Genomic DNA, 14694 nt, shown 5'->3' on the forward strand with positions numbered 1-14694 from the left:
GCTAATAAAATCTATTTTCTAGCATATTAAATTGATTTCATGGCAGCTGTTTCGCATTCTCTTTAGCTGTTTGCTCCTTGGCTCTATCTGGACCTTGGGGCATGAATATCTTTAACATCCACACATAAATGCCTAGTCTGACAGCTGGTCCTTTGGCCTTTGGAAGGACCACTGGCCAGGGCAGTCTGGGGAACCCACAGATCAAGGCCTGAGGCACTACCTGGGGGATATTAGCAGTAATTGTTCAATCTGGACCTACCCATTTAAAGAACAATTGTGAGTCTTAAGTAGATGTCAGAGTCTGGAAATGTGCATTCCAAAGCCAAATCACCTTCTAAAAATCAATTTGGACCTTAGGAAAGACTTACCCATGTTTCCCTGGGGTAGGCACCAGAAGAATCTCTCTTCCAGCTTCATTATGGGGCAGGAGCTGAGCAACATATCTCCCAGAAGGCTGCAGATGTCTATGCACGGAGACAGCCAGTGTGCAGTGCTCACTACTGCTCCTCATCCATGGGCTCAGAATGGTGTGCTTGGAGTCTGCAGAGGTGTTCAGGAGCAGGAAAGAGCCTGAAAGGAGAAAAGGATATATCTGAAGACATATCCAATCAGGAAGACAAGCAACAGTCTGTGCAAGGACACAAAGACCCACAGCAGCGAACTCCAAGATGCTTTATAGGCATTCTGTAAATTCCTGCTTTATAGGCACACACCCTGCCACATTCTTCCCCTCCTACTGTTTCTTTGAAGGTAGTCAGTCTACCCAGAAGGAGGTAGATGGTGACAAGAAGAAGACCTTGATAATCTCTGGGGACAAAGTCCTAACCTGTAGTAGTTTGAATGAGAATGGCCCACATAGGCTTATAAATTTAAATGCTTGGTCACCAAGCTGTGGAATTGTTTGAAAGGATTAGTGGAAATGGTCTTGTTGGAGGAAGGAAGGTCATTGGAGGTAAACTTTGAGGTTTTCAAAAGCCCAAGCCAGGCCCAGTGACTCCCCCTGGCCCTCACCTGTGGATCTGAACATAGAACTCTTAGCTACTTCCCCAGTACCATGTCTGCATGAGTGTTGCCATCCTTGTTTCTGCAAAGAAGGTCCTAGAAACTCCCTACTGGTTCCACACTTGTGGCAGAGTTTCCTTCTGAAATGAGCTGAATTCTAGTGGCCACTAGGCCTACAAGAAGCAGCCCTTCCTGGGAATTTCTGTCTGCATAAAAATCATGGCAGGGTTTTATTGTTTCATTGTTCATTGTTCATTGTTTCATTGCATTCTCTGCAATGCATTAATTCTGCTTGCAGCACTTCTGCATTGCTGCTACAGCGATGCTACAATGTAGATGCTGCTCCTTTTGCAGCAGAGACAGTCTAACAACTCTGATTTCCCTTGTGGAAACAAGATAATGAGGGCTCAACCTTCCTTAACCATCCCTGGTGTTTTCCAAGGTTTTCTTCTGCACAATTCAATTCACCAACTCAGCGAATGAACTAGTGGTCTGTAGTGACGAACAGTAAAGAAGATACAGCAGAATCCTCACCAGGAGGTGGCCGTTTCTGAGGCTGTCAGTGTTGCTTTATGGGAAACTGTCAACATGTTAAAAGTAGGTAAAAGTACTTTAAGGTTTAAATAAGGATGAGGTGAGTATGAGGTTGCCTTTGAGCTAGATCAAGGCTGAGCATCAGTGCTAAGATTTTCATGTTGTATCTGTTGGATCATTTCAGCATGGCCTACACACATGTGGAAAAATGCTCTATAACTCTCACTACATAATCTATGTCTAACCCTCATTTTACAACAGAGAAAAAAGACTGGAACCCCAGACTCAGAACTGGCTGTGCCACATGGTACAACACTTTGCTTCTCAAGAGAAGTAGACTGCCAATCCAGATGGGGCACTGATGTGATGCCTTCAAAAGTGCTGAAAGTCAGGACCCGAATCCTAAGCAATGCTCACCCCACCCGACACCCTCCTTAGCATTATGAGGTCCTTTTCCTAAAATGTGGTTAGGGAAGCTTTGTCTGTGTTATGTAGGTCCGGTACCCAGAAAAGCCCTTAGGGGGTAGAGGCAAGATCCTCACTTACTTTGCACTGCCTCCAGATTCCTCTAACTGGCTGATCATCTTGAGTAACCAGTTAAACACTGGCTCTCCCTTGGACATACTAGCAGAAACAGGGCAGCAACTGGTCTCTAAGTTACCATCTTGAAGCATACACACTACAATGAGTAAAAGACTTTAGGAAACCAGGGAGGGGGTTGGAAGTCCATGTAGAAAAATCCATTAAAAAAATGGTCTTGAACTTAGGCAGTAGAGAGATGACTGAGCAGTTAAGAACACTTGCTGCTTTTCCAGAGGACCCAGGTTTTATTTCCAGAGGACTCATATGGCTGCCCACAGTTGCTGGTAACTTCAGCTCCAGGGAATCTGACACCCTCTTCTGAAGTCTTAGAGTTCCAGGCATGCACTTGATACACATAAATCCATTCAGGCAAAAAAACAAAAACAAAAACAAAAACAAACAAAAAAAAACATGCACTTAAAGTGAACCCAAGATTTTAAAAAGCTAAGAAAAGCTCTTGACCTTATATCTTTCTTTTAAAAATATGTTCTATTTTAAGATTATTTGTGTGAGAGGGGAGAGGAAATGGGGCAGAAAAGAGGGAAGAAGGAAGGAAGGAAGGGAGGGAGGGAGGGAGGGAGGGAGGGAGGGAGGGAGGAAGGAAAGAAGGAAGGGAGGGAGGGAAAGAAGAAGGGAGTCCACTTTGGTGAAGATGAGTACAGTACCCTTCATATCCAGAAGGTACCAGGGCCCTTGGAGCTGGAGTTAGACATAGTTTTGAGCTGCCCCAATAGGTGCTCAGAATTGAACTCTGGCCCTTTGCAGGAGCAGCCAGTGCCTTCAACTACTGAGCCACCTCTCCAGCCCCTTGGCCCTGTGTCTTAAAGGGAGAGAAAAATACACTGGTAGAACCAGCATATATAAGTAGAAACAAAAATGCAGGAAAATGTTTGGCTGGAGTGTAGGAGACATGGAGAAAAGACTGAGAAGAAAGATGGCTGGGGAAGATGGCTGCTGAGACATAGAACATTTATCCCCCTGGGTGAAGATTTCTACTGTTCTTTTGTGGCTAACAGAAAGCCAGATAGTTTGAGTAGGACTCCCAGAAGTCTCATTTGATTGTGCATGAGGAGACCAGTATTGGACAGTATTTCCCTCCTCCACTAGTACACATTAGTGCAAGGGTGTGATTAAATTCAAGACATTTACTGTGTTGCTATGGTAAGGAAAGGTGCAGATTGGATGACGGTATAGACAAAGACCCTGGAAGGTCTAAGGTTCTGTGTTAGGTCCCAGTGTCTTTGTCTAGATTGGGTGGGGCTCGTAGAGAGAGTCTCCATCGCATTGTCTCACTCAGTACTCTTGGGGATACTGTCTGCGGTTAGAGCAAAGAATGTGCGATGTCTCCTGTGATCATTTCCAAATAAAGTAACAATGGCTCTGTGCTGGCCCGAGTTGGTAGACAGTTGAGCTGCAAAGGAAAGAGTGGGTGAAGTGAAGACAGTGTCCCCCTTTCCTGGAAGATGACACTGGCACAGAGGAACTTGGAATCTGCAGAAACTGCTGGAGTGTTGGGTCTGGGGGCTCTCCTCATTGCTGCTTCTCTCTCTGGCTATGAAAGCACATGGGAAGCCTGCCCCATATTTAGTAACACAGTACCTCAATACTGGGGCTCCCCAAGGCTCACTGGAGGACGGATTCTTTTTTCGGTTCTAAGAGATGATGTTTATATGAATTTATTTTTGAGCAACTGGACTACCAATCAGAGATCCAGCTCTCAGTATTTCCAATCTCAATGAAATTCTGTCGCTGAGCACTATCTTTTCATCGGCAGTTTCCTCCACCCAAAATGGAAAAATACATTTCATAAGCTTCTTGGGATGTTGTCTATATAAATCTTTCAAAAGTCAATGAAGATTCTCTCTCTCTCTCTCTCTCTCTCTCTCTCTCTCTCTCTCTCTTTCTCTCTCTCTCTCTCTCTCTCTCTCTCTCTCTCTCTCTCTCTCGTTCCTCTTATTTCTCTTTATTTTGTTCAGAATAGCCTCCCCCTCCCCAGTCTCGTTCTTCTTTATTTTGTTTAGAATAGCTTGGAGCTAAGAGGAGACTCCTGAGGTCCCTTCTAATTAAGAAGGTAGCCTGGCCACACACAGGCTTTCACCCAAGGGGACCACAGCACACCTGAGAAGTAGATGAAAAGACCTGACCACACAGTGACTCCTCATGTTCCCTTTAGTGTGGATGATATTGATGGTTATGGTTATTTTCCCTCACCACTAGTATAGGAAGGTATTTGTCTTAACTTCTTAACTTTTTTTAAACCAACAGGACATAAAGCATGAGCTAGAAACCTGTGGTCATGAACCAGAAAGTCATGGCATTAGAAGTCAGATAGACTATTGCTGATTCAGGCTCTACTCTGTCTAGTTATAGGCCTTTGGAAGATGATTTAAAGTCACCAAGTCATAAACTTGCCCATGTTCAATATGGATATAATCTACCTTAAATATGGCTACCCTGAGGATGAAATTAGATGGCAGGTGCAAGTGACCAGGATGGTGCCTGACCCACAGTAGACATGTGAAAAATGCCGGTGCCCGATTGGACCATGATGTCTAAGTTTGCAAGTATTGTTGTTGTTTGTTTGTTAATTGGAATATTATTTATCTTATGTCAATGGGTGTTTTGTCTGCATGTTATTTCTCTGTACCAGAGTGTGCTTAGTGCTCATAAGGGCCAGAGAGGGTATCAGATCCCTTAGGACTGGAGTTTTAGGTAGTTATGAGTCACCATGCGGGAAATGAATCTAAAAGCAGAGTTCTGAGCCACCAAGCCATCTCTCCAGCCCCAGGGGCTTTTTGATCTAGCACTGAAATAGAATCAGTTGGGCAGGCTGAATTCCAGCCCTATTATTACCAGGGCTAGGCTTTCTTTGTTTATACAATAAAAGGTTGAGTCTGTCTCTAAGGAGCCTATCAGCTTGAAATTCAGTAATTCTATCTGCCTAACTAGAATATTAGTAACCTAAAGGAGCCAAGTCAAGTCTCTAAGCCCCCAAGTCCTAAACACTTCTTCCCCCAATTCATCTCTCTGGGGGTTCTACACCAACAGTTTCAATCAATTGGTCAAATACACTGTGAACACTCTGCTGACAGTGAACTGTGAATCTTGCCCTGCCTTTCTCTCTCCCAAGAAGGGCTCCTGGCCTAGCATCCTGTGTCTCATGCTGTTATCCTGACACTGGCCTTACCTAAGCCTCTCTGGTACTTAACACAGCACCACAAAAGGTACTCAATCAATGTTCTTAAGATATCAAAGCAATATATACAAAAACAAAATAAGGAAGGACAAGTTATAATAATAGTTTGTAGGGAATGGTCTCCAAATTTGGCTTCTTCAACCAAGTCCCACACCCTAGAAGGCATATTTGTGAGAATTTACTATGTTTAAGTGACTGCCCACATTGTTCAAAATATAATCATAGTATTATTTGTGGGTACACCTGTAGTTTCTTTTTCACATTAATGATCTTATAAGAGAGATGATAGCACCTGCTTTAATTGCTTTATCTTTTATTTTTATTAGTTCTTTGAGAATTTCATGGTCTGTTTTGATTGTATTTATTTCCTGTCAACTACTCTCAAATTCAGCTTCTCTTTCCTGATCATTCCATTCTCGTCCTGTGTCTTCTTTCCCTCTGGCTTTTGTTCATTTGGTTTGGTTTGGTTTGGTTTGGTTTTTGGCATTTTTTTCTTTTGTATCAAGTGTAATTTGGGCTGCACATATGTTCTTCAACATTGTAGCCTTCTACCAGGGCTTGGTCTACTGCCAGGCCCAACACTCTTAAAGAAAAGAGAGTCTTCGTCTCCCAGAGGCTGTCCATTGTTAACATGTTCTTAGCCAGGGCTGAGACTCTGAACCCCCCTCCTGTCTCCATGGTGGAATTTGGCCTGCTTGAGCTTCCATAGGGCTTGTGTGTGCTGCCTTTACCACCACTGAGTTCAGACAGGCAGCTCCCCTGCTGTGTCCAGAGGACACTCTTTCCTTGTAGTCATTCATAGCCTCTGACTCTTACAGTCTTCCCATCTCCTCTTCCCCAGTGATCCCTGAGCCTCAGGATTAGTGGATGCCTCATTTGGGGCTGAACATTCATCAGTCTCCTGTTCTGTAAAGCTCAGCCAGTGGCCTGCCTTAGTCACCATCCACCGCAAATAGAAACTTCTCTAATGAGGTTGAGAGATGCATTACTCTGTAAGCATAGCAACAAGTCATCCTCGGTTTTTAAAATCTTCTTGATTTTTATTTAACTCAGGTGTTGGGCTGTGTTGGGGGTTAAGTCTAGGGCTTTGAGCATGTTAGAAGAGCATCCTACCACTGAGCCACACTCCCAGCCCATTTAAACTTCAGAGAGTCCCTGCCAGCTAGCTGGGTTATTCGCCACCTTGCTCGTATCCTCCTGACTCACCCTTCTGCCACCTTGAGTCAGCTATATTTCTTCTTCACTGTGTCAAGTTTGTGCAAGAATGATTCAGGCTTTTCTGTTCTCTTTACAGGTTGATGCCAAACATTAAAAATCAATAAACAGGATTATGTATTTATTTACTACAGTGAGTAATTTTATAATGCAATATATTTCTGGTCTTTCTAAGTTTAGGAGATAACCTATGGCAGGAAGACTGCTTCAAGCATCAATGGTATCAACTGAATTCTCTTCCTTTGTCTCTGTCTCTCTTACACACATACATGCACACACACACACTTGTCAAAATTGTGTCACAAATGGAATCATGGCTTCTTTGTGAAGTTACAGGGCCCCAGAAATTTCATTGTTATTTTTTTAAATTTGTTTTCTGTATGCCTCTCCTTCCCCATGTCACTACACCCCTGCTGCTCTCTCTGCACATCCTGACTCCCTCCATGAATTCTGCATCCCAAGCCTCTGAAATGTCTTCACATGCAAATTCTGCTGCCACACTGCCTATTAAAAATTAAAAGAAAATTTAAGAAATTCACATATATGTATTATATTTACATATCTTTCTTGTCTCCACAGAACTTCTTTAAAGAGAGGTTTCCTTGAGAATCTTTTTGTATTTGACTAAACTTTTTTATTTCAAGTTCAGACTTGGCTGACCGGCAGGTTCTTTTGGCTCTGGTTCACAGATTAGAGAGCTTGGCTCTGAAACCGGAGGGCCAGCGTTAGGATGTTCTAGAGTCCATGAGAGTGAAGATAAGACTGATGATTATTCTATTTGTAAGTTCTTTGTAGTTTCTTAACTTGGAATTCTGAGATTTCAGCTTAATGCATCTAGAAACATCTTCATAAGAACTGTCATAAGAACTTATGGGCGGCATTAGATCAGCTTTCTAAAAAGAAAAGCATAAAGGTGCAACTCTTTCATTTCAGGCAAATACTTTGCTGTTTTTCTGATCTTTTAATTAACCTAGAGTCTTAGTCTTGAGTCCTTCTGAAGAGATCTTTCAAGTTAATTTTGCCATCTGACTTGTCTTCCTCTCCTGTGTGAGAACCTCTTTTTCAAACTGCTATGTCATTGCTATGTGGGTGATCCTTAACAGCTTCTCATATTTAGAGCAAGACTATGAAGGCATGCTCATAGGTGGGTCTTGTTCTTCATGTTACAAGTTCCCTGATGGTGAGTACCAGGGGCAGGCAATTTTGCAGCTGTCTCTCTCCTCAGTGCCACCATGAAAGATATACCACTTGGCATCCAAGGTCTCAGTCCACCTAGACTCTTAAAAGAGACCTCCATTTTCTTCTAGCTACATGAGCAGTTAAGCATCACCGCCCCTTTCCCTGGAAAATGTGATTGACAACGAGTGGGGAGCATGGAGTGGACACAGACTTCCTCATTCATCCTTCTCGCCCTTCCTCCTCCTGATCTCATTAGGTGTGTGCGGTGCTTCCCTTTGAGTACTCTGGGTCCTGTTCCTCCTCTATCCACAGTTTCTATCTGTGCATCAGGAGCTCCTTGCGCTTCCTCTCCTGTGATTCAGGGCTTGTTCCTCTACCAAACTCTTAACTTATACTATTAAGAAGGCCTCAGAAAAGAAGAACACTAATGTAAGCTCAATCTAGCTGGCTGAACAAGATGCCTCTTAATCAGTCTTTGAGTGAAAACGCGAATAAACAAGTATTCGGGTGAATGGATTTCTATCATAATCAATCAAACGCCATCCTGGATCACTGGGTAATTGTCCATAGTGCAGCAAACTATTAATTCATTGTTGTAAGCTATAATTCATCTAGTGATCATGATGACAATGCTGCTATGTGGTGTTATGTGTATATTAAGAATTAGTGGAGGTTCCATGAGTTTGAAGATGGACAGAAATACTACGTGGTACACGCAGGCCTCACACTGACACATGTCCCCAGCACCTGGGAGTGATGTTACACAGACTTCCAGTGTGTCTTCAACAAATAAGCAGCCCTGTGAGAGGTCTTATTTATTTTTGGTTTTGTTTTGCCTCTTGGCTTTTTGAGGCAGTGTAGTCCTGGCTATCATGGAACTTGCTCTGCCGACCAGGCTGACCTTAAACTCACAGAGGTCCACCGTCCTCTGCCTACCAAGTGCTAGGACTGAAGACATGGACCACTACCACCTAGCTTTCCTATGGGGTCTTAGCAGGCATTATGAGAAAGTTCTGTAAGCCAATGAGCCACAGGATTCTTGGATAAAACAAAAGCAACAAGCCCTTCTGCTAAAGGACTTTTCAGAACTCCAAGATGTCAGTAACTGTTATAACTCTTCAGTAGTGAAATAAAATATGGAGCACCGTCCAAACTCCTTACTCTGTAGAACTCATTTTGAGTTGTGTGGCATGTAGCATTAGGAGTGCTATGGAAACTCTTCTTGAGTCTAGTTTCATTCCAAAGTCATTTGCAGAGAAAGGAGAAGAAAAAAAAAATCACAACAGACAAGAAGGCAAGGCAGAGGTGAATAATCTATTGGCATCTATGTCTACATTTCTTTACTTCTATAGTGTTTCTATTTTAATATCTCATCTTTTATGAATTCCAAACCATCTTATAATGGACCAAAGCTCGATATGGCTAAAGCATGCCTGTGGGAAGTCTTCTTTTACTGGTTTCTATCAAGGAGACTCTTAATTTGATACCACATCTGACTTTGGGAATGTCATTTAAACTAAATATAGTGGTCATTAGGTTAATTGCTTGTTGTATTGGGAAAAATCTCTAAAGCAAAGAAGTTCAAGACTTGCCCAAGGACCGATGCAGAGTAGCGGTGCATCTGGAATTCAGAACAAGGTTTTCCGATTGCTAAACAAGCAACACCAGGATTCCCAGAATCAGGCTGTCGATGATAAACGTCTATGAGAACATTTTCAGCCAAGCCTGTTTTTTGATGCCTGTGTTTCCCATCATCCTCTTTCTTTGCACTCTCACAATGCTGAGCCCGAGGTTATAAAGGCAGGTGGGGCTTAATTTTCAAATCATGTTTGGCGCCTAGAATGGCTCCACACTGCTAGATAGAGTTTGGGAATCTGTTCATGAGGGATCTATGAATTGTCCAAAGTAACAGTGTTTCTGGAAGAATTTCCTTATTGTTTATTTTCTAAGTGCAAATTCACCTACCCTTTGTAGCCCTGACTCATGTGTTAAGATACAGAAGAGAAAGTTGAAATTTAGGACAGTAGGGTAAGTCATCTTTACTGGCATGCTTTCTCAAGTGGGGCGTGGCAAATGCACAAAGCTCCAAAGATCTAGAGGTTTCTAGAAAACATTTAGTTTACTCAAATCCTTATATAGGAAGACAACTTAGCACAATGCCTGGTCCTAGCCAGGTGCTGCAGAAGGCAGCCAGGCAGTGTGAGGACCCTGCCCCAGTTCACTTGGACTGGGTATTTCAATGCGAAATATTTGGAATTACCTCTCTGTCCTTCCTCCTCTAGGACTTAAATGGATTGCTAGTCTCAGCTTTCCCTTGGAATAGAAATACATTGAAATGAAATTATTTTGGCTTTTGAAATCAGACAAAAAAAAAAAAAAAAAAAAAAAAAAGAAAACAAAACCCCAGTGCACTCGTTTAAGGGGGGAAGGAAGGAAGGTTAAAAAAAAAAGAGAGTTTTCTTGCTGAGATTATCATTCATAACACAATGAGTCAAGTTGCAGCCCAGAAGTATTGGCACACTTGCACAGTTAATATTCAGTAAACTAGAAATGCGAAACAACCTCTAAGGTCCAAGTTAATTGAGGCGAATTTTTTCTGGAAATGGTAAGATATTTTTATGAGTGTGTGCACAATGATTTATGTATTTTGGTATAGGTGGACAGATATAAAAACATATTAATGTACATATTTATATCCCCCCACATCTATAGATGTATATCTACATATATGTGAGTGTGTTTTTTATGCATCTACCTTCAGATCTCTGACCCTGTTAAAAAGAAAAAAACTATTGATTAACAGAGGCAGATGGCTGTTTTCCTTTTAATCCACAGAATTTCACTTAGGAAAAAAAGGAGAAAAGCCAATAACTTCTGCATCCTGCATATGTGTCCTGGGAACTCAGCAAGAAAAGATAATAAAAACAAAGCAAATAAATAGAAGGAAACAGAAGCTAAAGTGCTGAGAAACCTTTTTCTCCCTGAGATCTCATTTTGGAAATTCTCAAGGAAGACAGAAGAACACCCGACCTGAAGAGGGGGAGAACGAGGGACCAGATGAAAAGGGAGAAATTGATTTAATCCAGCAAGAAAGCAGGAGGAAGGAAGTCTGAGAGCATCTGCTGCTGGACCCACAGGAATAGATGGAGTGGGGAGATAGTGGATCTCCACGCTGGCAATAAAGCAGTTTTCTCTTTTCAACTCTATTCTCAGTCCAGGAACGAGATTGTTTAATATGAGCTTTACTTCAGTTCCTAGATGTCAAGAGTAGAGGGATCTTCCATGTTACGTGGTAGCAACGAGGTGGCAGATTTCATCATGTTTTCTCTGCATTTCATCGATTTTATTTTCTTTTAAAATTATGAGTATGCCCCCCTCCCGTGTGTGTGTGTGTGTGTGTGTGTGTGTGTGTGTGTGTGTGTGTGTGTGTGGTTATGTGCATGTGAATGCAGTTGTTTGCAGAGGCCAGAAGGTGGTGTCAGAAATATAAGCGCTGAAGTAACAAAGAGTTGTGAACTGTCTAATGGGTGCTGGGAACTGAACTTGGATCCTCTCTCTGCAAGAGCAGTATACTCTTTTAACCCTGAGTCATCTCTGTGGACTCTCTCTCTCTCTCCTTCCTCCCCCCCCCTCTCTCTCTCTCTCTGTGTGTGTGTGTGTGTGTGTGTGTGTGTGTATACACTAAGGCATCACATGTTTTTCTAGTTCTCATGATATACTTGACAAAAAACAATTAAGAAGGAGGGGTTTCTCTTGGCTCAGAGTTTGAGACTGCACTCCACTCTAACACGGGAGTCCTGGCAGCAAGGGCTTGTGTACCTACTCCCATTGTGTGTGTAGTCAGGAAGCAGAGGGTGGTAAGTGCCTGTCTCGGATCCCTTTCTCTTTATCCTTCAGTCCGGAATATTAGCCACTCACACTGAGCTGTGTCTTCCCACACTAACAATAGAAGCTAGATGCTCACCCACACACAGACATGCCCAGAGGCTTGTCTCTTAGGCGATTCCTGTTGATGATACTGGTTAATGTGATTAATTAGCCCCAGTGTAGTTTCATGATTCCAGATACTTTGACTCTCAGAGGCTCTGCTGCTGGAAGAGAAACATGAACAAAGCTAACCGTGGAGCCCCAGTGTGGGTGAAAATGCAGCTGTGTCCTGTATCATCTATGTGCATTCTTGGATCAGGAGATGGGGCTCAGAGACCATGCACCATCCTCTTCATTATTCAGAAGAGGAAATGTGCATGCAAAAAGGGAGATTTTTCTTTTATGATGGGTAGAAGGTTCTAGAACAGAGGACCTTAACCTTCCTAATGCTGCGACCCTTTGACCATTTACCCAAGCATAAGATTATTTTTTCCTACTCCATAGCTGTAATTTTGCTACTGTTATGAACTGTAATGTTAATATCTGATATGCAGGAAATCTGATATGGGGTTATGACCCACAGGTTGAGAAAAACTGCAACAACTCAGGCTTTATTTGGCTAATCTTTCCACTTAAGGTTTACCCACCATCATATACCTTGGAAATAACAACTGTAGCCGTCATATAAGAAGAAACCACACAGCACTCCCCTTACCTTAAACTCTTCAGCACTTTCTACATGGCAGAGATTAAAATTAGAATTTCCTGGGGCTAGAGAGATGGCTTAGCCATGCTGTACAACCGAGAGGGCCGGAATGCAGAGCTTAGCACCCAAGTCACAAGCCAGCTCTGTCTTGCCCATGCCTGTGATCTCAGGGGCTACCAAACCAAAACATAACCAACCAACCAACCAAAAACCCACATTTCCACATCATCTAAAAGAAAAAGTTGGAGAGGGATGAGGGAAATCACCTGACATCTGCTCTGGCTTTGCACCTGAGCACACACATGATTACATACTCCACACTTACACACTGACACACATGCTTACCTATGCCACACTTACACTCTGACACACATGCTTACCTATGCCACATTTATGCACTGTAGTGACATTCATGAACTATATTCACACACAAGGAAGCACACATAAAAAAATTATAAAAGCACTTTTAAAAACCAGAGTACCTTGAAATTTATGGTTAACAAATTGACAAAATGCCACAGTTTAACCTCTCCACACCCACACTAAATTTCTTTTGTCTTGACTTTCTCCTTTGCTGAGACTAAAAGTTGAAAAAGTGACTTAATTTAACCAGCTTTCATTGCAAGTGGGAGTGGTCAAGGGACAGTTGTGATCAATGAAATATAGGCAGCATTGAACTTACATTTTGCCAGTTTCTGCTCATAAAAAATACAAAATTTCCAATAATGTATGGAATGTATGCACATTAGCCATAAACTACAGATAACTATGGTACATTCCACAGACAAAAAGAAACTGGGTAATAAGGAGGGTCCAAGAGAGGACATGTGGATTCCCATCAGAAGGGAGATAGATGGAGAGAGGGAACTGGGTAGAAGAGGGAGTGAAGAAGTGCTGCTCCAGATGGCTTGCACGGCCTGTGTGTGTGTGTGTGTGTGTGTGTGTGTGTGTATTCATCTATGTGTTTGTATGTATGTATGCATGTATGTATGTATGAATATGACCCAAGACCACCTGCCTTGGGATGGCACCACCCACAATGTGCTAGGTCCTCCTACACCGATCACTAATTAAGGAAGTGTGCTGCAGGCTTGCCCATGGCCTGGAGGCCTTGTCTCAGTTGAGGTCTCCTTCTCTCCCAGCATGTATGAAGTTAGTATAAAATTGGCCAGCATAGATGTGGTTTCAGATAAACCATGAGCAGCGGTTTTTAGTACAGGCATTGTATGGGTATGCTAACACTAAAAAGATCACCGGTTGTTTATCCAAAAGTCACACTTAACTGGGCATTTTGTGCTTTATCTGATATAGGAGATTTGGGGCAAAAACTTCTTTTTCTTGTTCCTCCTCCTCTTTGTCACTTCTTCACTCCTGCAATATGGACATAATTCCTGTAGGTGTGGTCCCTGCCTTGTGACCATGAAGTAACGTGGACTAGAAGGTAGAATAGAGAGACAGCGGAAGCTGAGTCACAGTGGTGGTGTGGGACATAGGCACTAGGTCCCAGCTGCCTGTGTAATTGGCCATCTCCTTTCTTTCTGTAGGTGAGCATAGGAAACCATGGGCTCTGAGATCTTCAGATGTAGATACAGTTGCTGTCGCTGTCTTCACTGCTCTCCCAATCTCTCCCTACTTCTTTTATTGTTTTTCTGTATAAAAATCTAGATTCTACATGTGAGGGAGAATGTAATATCTGTCTTTCTATCTCTGGTTTATTTTATGTAACAAGATGATCTGCAGTTCAATCCAGGTTTCTGCAAATAACACAATTTCATTCTTCTTTACAGTCGAATAAATTTAATATATACATTTATATTTCTATAATCACATTTATATTCATTTTACTGTTAGTGAATATCTCAACTACCTCTGTTACTTGGACACTATGAATAAAGCAGCATTTCTACGGTGAGCTCAGGCAGGTTTCCCAGCCATGGGCCTGTGAAGGCTGTAGCTGGATCACATGTAAGACCCATTTTTAGTTTTTCTGATTTCTGATTTCCATGGTGGTGTTAGCTGTTTATACTGCCAGCAGTAAAGTCTAAGGGATTTGGTTTTCCTGTAACCTTTGCAGCATTTCTCGGCTGTTTTTGGTTGAGAACCACACTGACTAGGGTGAGATGGAGTCTCAAGTGCCCAACTAAAGCCCAGTAGAAAGCATGTTCTCAGTGTTACAGACACAGCTCAGTTTGTCCATCTCTGGCTGGCCACTGGCACCCAGGAGAAGGCCAGCGTATGTTTCCTCTACAGATATTAACTGGATAAAGAAATGATACAGAAGAAGAAAAGATGGTAATTCATTTATTTTTCTATATCTCATCTAACATAGAGTCGGGTTTCATGTTGTGTTCGAGAGGATGCTTTCTCTATCGAACTAAATGATGGCTGCAGAAATGATATTATTTATTACGCA

At 42.4% G+C, this 14694-nt stretch overlaps 1 protein-coding gene across 1 annotated transcript in view; it reads right to left on the bottom strand.

Moving 5' to 3' along the window:
- Positions 1–14694, bottom strand: part of ALK (ALK receptor tyrosine kinase) — a gene marked incomplete at both ends in the record, with an annotated part of 704256 nt that overhangs the window by 321967 nt on the left and 367595 nt on the right. Inside the window, one exon of the mRNA XM_080929282.1 lies at positions 369–570. Coding sequence (XP_080785408.1) covers positions 369–570 — 202 coding nt within the window. The remainder of the gene's footprint in view (positions 1–368; positions 571–14694) is intronic.

Source organism: Micromys minutus (genome assembly GCF_963924665.1).
Source record: "Micromys minutus genome assembly, chromosome: 1".
NCBI classification, from domain to species: domain Eukaryota; kingdom Metazoa; phylum Chordata; class Mammalia; order Rodentia; family Muridae; genus Micromys; species Micromys minutus.